This window comes from Pseudochaenichthys georgianus, unplaced genomic scaffold (assembly GCF_902827115.2).
Source record: "Pseudochaenichthys georgianus unplaced genomic scaffold, fPseGeo1.2 scaffold_2068_arrow_ctg1, whole genome shotgun sequence".
Taxonomy (NCBI): Eukaryota; Metazoa; Chordata; class Actinopteri; order Perciformes; family Channichthyidae; genus Pseudochaenichthys; species Pseudochaenichthys georgianus.
In genome coordinates this window covers 1-8,116 of record NW_027262762.1, presented here as the reverse complement: position 1 = coordinate 8,116, position 8,116 = coordinate 1, and the positions used below count along the sequence as shown (strand labels likewise).

The 8,116-nt window shown below is 47.9% G+C and overlaps 1 protein-coding gene across 1 annotated transcript; it reads right to left on the bottom strand.

Annotated features, from left to right (window-relative positions):
- Nucleotides 1–279: 279 nt before the first annotated feature.
- Nucleotides 280–7,862, bottom strand: LOC117441862 (ras GTPase-activating protein nGAP-like; the record flags this gene model as incomplete). Its single annotated transcript, XM_034077881.2, has 6 exons — nt 280–604; nt 4,007–4,094; nt 5,319–5,521; nt 5,894–6,025; nt 6,148–7,538; nt 7,751–7,862. Coding segments are annotated over 6 exons (2,094 nt in total), but the record flags the coding sequence as incomplete, so codon positions are not given.
- Between the last annotated feature and the right edge of the window lie 254 nt (nt 7,863–8,116).

Below are 8,116 nucleotides of genomic sequence, written 5' to 3'. Positions count from 1 at the left end.
ATTAAATCCCAAAACTCCTCGGGTAATAAAAAAAAAAAAAAAAAACTCCACTCGAAAAAAATTCAACTTCAAAAAACCAGAAAATATTCAAATAAAAACAAATTTTAAAAAGTCAGTTAGAAAACTGGAGTGCGTTTATAGTTTTTGGTTTTGTTCCTTCCTCTCTGTGCCACACACACACACACACACACACACACACACACACACACACACACACACACACACACACACACACACACACACACACACACACACACACACACACACACACACACACACACACACACACACACACACACACACACACACACACACACACACACACACACACACACACACACACACACACAGCCTTCAGTATTTACACACATATTTATAGATTCCGCCTCTGCTCTTGTTTTAAGAGTCTAAGCCCCGCCTCTTGCCGCCCAGCCAATCAGCAGCTGCTGTTCTTGAACTCGCCGGTCTCAGTGATTGACAGCTTGGTGGGGTTGCTAGGCGACAGGCCGTTGTGGATGCTAGGTGTGTTGTAGCGCTCCTTCACCTGCGTCAGCGCCGCCATTAGACGGGAGTTCGCCGCGTCCAGGGAGTCGATCCGCCGCTCCTGATTGGACAGAGATGGAAAAAAAAAGGGGGGGGGGGCGGGACAATAAGTTAGATTGACAGCTGTGTGATCCAGTGACGAGCTGACTGTCGGGGCGAAAACACATCGCAGCACAAAGCGAGACATTTAAAGTTGAGTTTAAATTCCTCTGAGGTCTGCAAAAAGACGAGTTTGATTATTAAAAAATATATATAACAATAATACACATTTCTTTTTTATCTAGACACCTTTAACTTTTGTTTTAAGTTAGGTTCAGTTTGACGGAGAGGAAGGTTGAGATGTGTTTCCGAGCCAACATGGCAGCAGGAAATAAACAACAACCCAAAAAACTCAAAGAGAAAAAGTGAGAGGCTCAGAAAGTGAAACGGCATCTCTGCATCCACGACTTCCTGGTTACAGATCATTGGTGAGAGTGGGGAGGGGGAGGGGCTTCAGCCGAACAAAACAAATCAGAGCGCCGAGCACCAGAAACAGTCAATGTGAGAGTTTAACCTGAAGCGGCTTCAAAGACGTATTTCAGCATTATGGGTCCTGAAACCCTGACATGACATCACTTCCTGTCCCCGTCTGGAGGTCAATGGTTGTCTGAATGTGTTTTTGGTTGTTAGCTTGATATACAGTAAGGTCTGTGGTTAACACAAGCTGAAGAGATTTTTGTTCTACGACATACAATACTAGGGATGTAACGATACCAAAAACTCACAGTACGGTAATATCGCGATAACAAGTCCACAGTACGGTATTTATCGCGATATTGAAAAATAAAGAAAAAAAAAAATTCAAATTTTTTTTTTCAATACACTTTTTTTTTACTCGGAAAATGTTTCTTTATTAAATAATAAATCTGATTTGTCAGCATTTTAGTAGGATAGCAGTATTTTAAAGTGTCAAAAACAAAGTGACAGTAACAGACTGGAACAAGAAAACCAGTGTATTTGTACCTATAGTACTACCAAACAAAGTAGGCATTTTCTTTGTGCCACTGCATCTCACAAATAAACATTTAATAATCAGACCCTGCAATAAAATAAATCAAGTTTCACTTTAGTTTTTCAAGTAACTCAAACTCACAAGTCACTCATCATCAGACAGGGTTTTAGGAATATGAGAATGTCCACATTTCCAGGTATTTAGAAGCTGGGATGTTTGGGCATTTACAATATCCCCTGCTCTGGAAAGAACTCTCTCGCTTGGTACCGATGTTGTGGTCGCGTTAACCGAATATTTTATTTATTAATGATGGAAAAATCTGAAAGCAGTCGGCCATTTTGACAAACTCGGAACAGCGCCAGCGTTTCCCCGCAGCGAGGCTCTGGTGTTCTGCCGTGGTATGCGTGCCCTGCAAAAGGAAATGATATAGTTTCCAAACCGTACTTCGCCGTACAGATCAACACATGTCTGGGAGGTTTTGCTTTACGCTGTGCGCGCTCCCGCGAGGTGCATGCACACACGGCATAACACCGCCCCCCCCCGTTGACAGTTCACCAGCGTGCTCTCTCTCTCCGTTCAGACCCGACGGGTAATAATGGATTATGACGGACATTTTACGATCCTGTCTGTGAAAATGACGGACAGCGAAAAAGTCTAACGCCACCTCAGTGGGACGGAGAGATATGCTTTGGCCATGGGGGACAGCAGTGGGTCAAACTGAGCATCGTCTCTCCACCTCTTCAAGAACAATACAGCTGTTGCCAAGAAGGTGAGGCTTCTTGACAGAGATATAGATATACTGTTGGTACGTGTCCATGTCTCTAGGTGTGTACATGTAGCCCTGTAAATACCATGTCCTTTTGTGTTGTGTTATGTTCATGTTGTAACCTACTTGCTGCCATGTTGGACAGGTCTCTCTTGAAAAAGAGATCGATTATCTCAATGGGACCATCTGGTTAAATAAAGGTTTATAAAAAAAAGTGTTTTAATTATTATTTTTTTTTTAATTAATTAAAAAAAATTAAACGCGGTAGATTTAGTCTCACGACGGTATTGGGACGTTTATTTACCGCGATACCGCGATATTCGGTATATCGTTACATCCCTAGTAAATACCCCACTGGGGAATTTAAAAACGGAGGTTGCTAACAAGAGTCTAAATGAGACGACTAAACGTCTACACGCCCAACATTAGCCACCTTTAGCTTAGCTGAGGTGACGTGAAGTCATGTGACCGTGCTGTAGTTCCTTTATAGCCCAACATTAGCCACCTTTAGCTTAGCGGTGGTGACGTGAAGTCATGTGACCGTGCTGTAGTTCCTGTATAGCCCAACATTAGCCGCCTTTAGCTTAGCGGTGGTGACGTGAAGTCATGTGACCGTGCTGTAGTTCCTTTATAGCTAACATTAGCCTCCTTTAGCTTAGCGGTGGTGACGTGAAGTCATGTGACCGTGCTGTAGTTCCTTTATCGCCCAACATTAGCCACCTTTAGCTTAGCGGTGGTGACGTGAAGTCATGTGACCGTGCTGTAGTTCCTGTATAGCCCAACATTAGCCACCTTTAGCTTAGCGGTGGTGACGTGAAGTCATGTGACCGTGCTGTAGTTCCTTTATAGCTAACATTAGCGTCCTTTAGCTTAGCGGTGGTGACGTGAAGTCATGTGACCGTGCTGTAGTTCCTTTATAGCTAACATTAGCGTCCTTTAGCTTAGCGGTGGTGACGTGAAGTCATGTGACCGTGCTGTAGTTCCTTTATAGCCCAACATTAGCCTCCTTTAGCTTAGCGGTGGAGACGTGAAGTCATGTGACCGTGCTGCAGTTCCTTTATAGCCCAACATTAGCCTCCTTTAGCTTAGCGGTGGTGACGTGAAGTCATGTGACCGTGCTGTAGTTCCTTCATAGCCCAACATTAGCCGCCTTTAGCTTAGCGGTGGTGACTTGAAGTCATGTGACCGTGCTGTAGTTCCTTTATAGCCCAACATTAGCCTCCTTTAGCTTAGCGGTGGAGACGTGAAGTCATGTGACCGTGCTGCAGTTCCTTATAGCCCAACATTAGCCTCCTTTAGCTTAGCGGTGGTGACGTGAAGTCATGTGACCGTGCTGTAGTTCCTTTATAGCCCAACATTAGCCACCTTTAGCTTAGCGGTGGTGACTTGAAGTTCTAAAATGTGTTTTATTCACCTGTTGTTTACACTGCTGACATTTTATCTGATATGATGCTAGGTAATAAAGGTATCTGCTCTGTGATTGGCTGCTCAGGTGTGGGCGCTCTGAAAACAGCGTGAGGGGGTGGGGAGGGGGGGGCAGGGGCCGGGCTTCAGTCACTACTTGCCTGCTTGGTTAATCTCACATCCATTACTGTCCTGGAATCAGTGAAGAGATGATGAGAGAACAAGAACTAAAAACTATTTCCTGTACAGTTTCAGATAGCATTAAGTACACGGTTTCACGTCTCAGAGGATATGTCTTGTACCTGAGCGTCGATGATTTTCTGTTTTGCTTCGATCACCGCCTGCATCTCTGCATGGTCCCGCTTCAACTCCTCCTCCACCGCCAACAGTCTGAAAAAAACAACATATTTAGGAAACGAATATTCCCACACGGTCTTCACAACGTTTCATAACATTTTATAATAAATACAAAAACATTTTAGATTTTTTTTAATGTCATTTAATGGATATTTCATTACGACAGAATGTCCTGAAAATGTTCCTAAAATGTTCTTAACGAATTCTAATAAATGTCAAAAGTTCCCTAAATGTTTTGTTCTAAAATAACTCCACAAAATAGAGTTAAAATGTTCATCGAAGGAACTTCAAAAGCTCCACTCAAAGAAGTTGTCTTCAAAGTATCCCTAACGTTTTCCATCAAGTGGCCCGAAGATACCATCCACTCGTTCTTACATGTTTAGTTTTGTTCTAATGGTAAAAGGAGATACAGGAATTAAAAAAAAAAAAAATATGAATAATAAAAAAGTTGAGCCTCTGATCAAACTATAATAACAAATAAATAAAAGTTTATCCGATCAGGTCCGAAAATGTGAGTAAAAAATGCTAAAAACGTGTGTGTGTGTCTGTGTGAGAGTGTGAGTGTGTGTGTGTGAGAGAGTGTGTGTGTGTGTGTGTGTGTGTGTGTGTGTGAGAGTGTGCGTGTGAGAGTGTGTGTGTGTGTGTGAGTGAGAGTGTGTGAGAATGTGTGTGTGAGTGTGTGTGTGTGTGTGGTGTGTGTGTTGTGTGTGTGTGTGGGTGTGTGTGTGTGCGAGAGTGTGTGTGTATGTATGTGTGTGTGTGTGTGTGTGTGGGTGTGTGTGTGTGCGCGCGTGTGTGTGTATGTCTGTGTGTATGTGTGTGTGTGTGTGTGTGTGTGTGTGTGTGAGAGAGTGTGTGTGTGTGCTAGCATTACTATACTTGTGGGGACCTACATCTGTTTACACAGTCACTAAGTCTAAGTCAATGTAATGTCCCCTGAAGTGATGTATACATGGTGTGTGTGTGTGTGTGTGTGTGTGTGTGTGTGTGTGTGTGTGTGTGTGTGTGTGTGTGAGTGTGTGTGTCTTCAAAGTATCCCTAACATGTTCCATCAAGTCCCGAAATGTAATTAAAACCTTCCTAAATAGTCCCCAAGTTGTCGTGAAAGAGTTCAGAAGAGTCTCGTTCTGCCCTCGCGACGAGTTTCAGGCAGAAGTTCAGTGTTTCGATAACTCGGCGTCATCAGGCTTCGGTAGCCTTTATGGGTGCGTTTGTTTCTCGTGCCGCGGCAGCCCAGGCGGGTGGAGTCAGTCCTACCTGCAGATGATGCCCTTCATCTCGCTGTCCTTCTCCTCCTGCTGCCTCCGCAGCTTCTCCTCGCTGTCCTCCAGGCGCTGCTTGTACTCCTGCAGCAGCTTCTGCATCTGCTGCTCCTGAGCCAGCAGCCGGCGCTCGTACTCCTCCAGGCGGCGCCCCGAGCCCCGCAGGCGCTCCTTCAGACGAGAGATCTCCTGCTCGTACTGCGGGGAACGCTCTCTGTTAGTCAACGGTCTGCAGCGGGCAAGGTGACGTCAATAGGAGCACGTCTTCGCTTTGAAAACACATGCATGTTTGCTTTTTCAAAATCTGAATAAAAACCAACAGGATTTTTTTTTTCTTCTAATGGGAAAACGAGATCCACAAATTCAAAAATAAATGAATAATAATAATAAAAAAGTTGAGCCCTGTATACATCTGATCAAATTATACTAAAAAATAAATAAAAGTTTCTATTTTATTCGATCAGATCCGAAAATTTGAGTAAAAAATGCTAAAAACTCAGTCGTTAAATGTCTCATCAGATATGAGTGTGTGTGTGTGTGTGTGTGTGTGAGTGAGTGTGTGTGTGGTACCTTCTCGGTGTTCTTGCCCTCCTCCCTGCTCTTCTTCCCCTCCTCTTCCTCCTCTTCTTCTTCATATTGTCCGTTGTTCAGCACCCAGGCAGCCGTCCGCTCCACCGGAGACATCACCTCCACCGGAGACGCCTGGACATTCAATTCATTATATATTATTTTTATAAATACAGTTACATCTGTGCCTCTGCCTGCTCTACAGTCGAGTGTCCTCAGTAGCATACATTAAAAAGCATTTCAATTTTTTTTGTTACCTCTTGTTGCTGCAGTACCTGCGGCGGCTGCTTGGCGGCGCTCCTCGGGGGCGGAGCTACGGTCTCCGGTTGCCGGGGGGCGTGTCCTGTCGTGGGGGCAAGTCCTGGCGTGGGGACGTGTCCTGTCGTGAGGGCATGTCCTGTCTGTGGGGCGTGTCCTGTTGTGGGGGCGTGTCCTGTCTGGGGGGCGTGTCCTGTCGTGGAGGCGGGCTCTGTGTTGGGGCCGCTGCGTAGTGGTTGGCTGTGTGGGAGCGAGCGTGGCGTCCTGGCTCCGCCCCCTCCTCTGCTCTGCTCCACCTTCACAATATGGGCGGTGCCAGCTGTGGTGCTCTGACGGGGGATAGCGACGGCCAATGGGAGGTCAGAGGGCTGAGGAGGGGCGTGTCTTCTCGGCGTTGAACCCCCGCCCCTCGACCCCGATTCGTCCAGGCTGCTGCTGTTCGAGGGGGCGCGACCTTTGACCCCCGCCTGGCTGCCTAGGTCGTCCGAGGTGCGGCTGTTGTGAGAACTCTCCGTGCTGAGGTTCTCTGAGCTGGAGTCCTGGAGCTGAGAGTGGGCGGAGCGAGAGGACAGGCTGTGGCCACTCAGAATATGGGCGGGGCTAATCAGGCTGTGGGAGGGGCCACTCAGACTGTGGGCGGGGTTAATAGGGTTACCCAGAATATGGGCGGGGTTACTCTGGTTACTCATATTGTGGGCGGGGCTAATCATGTTGTGGGCAGGATTACAAGGAACGTGGGCGGGGTTACTCTGATTACTCATATTGTGGGCGGGACTATTCAGACTGTGGGCGGGATTAATAGGGTTACCCAGAATATGGGCGAGGTTACTTGTGTTGTGGGCGGGGCTACTCATGTTGTGGGCGGGGCTACTCATGTTGTGGGCGGGGTTAATAGGGTTACCCAGAATGTGGGCGGCGTTACTTGTATTGTGGGCAGGGCTACAAACACTGTGGGCGGGGCTAACCAGACTGTTGGCGGGGCTACTCAGACTGTGGGCGGGGCTACTCAGACTGCCCGGGTTACTGAGGTGGTACACGGGGTTCTGGAAGCTGATTGGCTGCAGGCTGCGCAGCTGATGATGGTTGATTGACGGGTGAAACGGCCTCCTGGCCTGCGGCGCGCTCTGCGGCTGAGCCTCTCTGGGCGGGGCTTTGATCGGGGGGTGAGCGAGGAGGGGGGCGTGTCCTATGGAGGCCTGCGAGCCCCCCCCCCTGCTGAGGCGGTTTGGGGGGGGGTCCAGGTCCTGCAGGTCCACCAGGGAGATGCTGCGTCCGCCCGGCAACAGAAGAAGATCTCCATCCTCTGGGTCTGAGAAACTGCTGCTTGGGGGGGGGCGACCCTCCGTCAGATCAGAGACAGGAAGCTGCGGGGGGGGGGGGGTCCCTTCGACTGCAGGAAGAGAAGAGAGGGAGGTCAGAGGTTAACCTATCTGTAGTTGAAGGTCTCCTATTATACTATTTGTAGGCGTATATTATAGTTCTTAGATGTATGGATCCTGAGGCTGGAGCTCGGGGACCAGGGAGAGTTCTCTACCAGTTACCTGTCGTTGGGGTCCTCAAAGATGCGCTGCAGGCCGGAGGAGAGGCTGCCGCTCAGGTTGCCTGAGTTTTGGTCCTGGAAGCGTCTGATCTGCTGCTGAGGCACAGGAGAGGCCAGGCAGCGGGAAATATCTCCCAGAATCCTCGGCAGCGGGCCCAGCTTCGCTACGGTGGCCTGCAGGAAGGAATTTTCACCCTGGGGTTGTCGAGTGTTTGTGTGTGTATGTGTGTGTGTGTGTGTGGAAGCACCAGGATGCATTGGTGGTGGAGGGACAGCGGGACAGAGAGTCGGCCAGACAGGAAGTGAACAGAAGGAGGGAAAGAAAAAACATAAGGGGAAACTTAATGGAAAATCAAAAACTACAACGACATGCTTCTACTGAACAAAAACACAGCGGGAGGGGGACGGGGTAGGATGGGGGGGTAGGA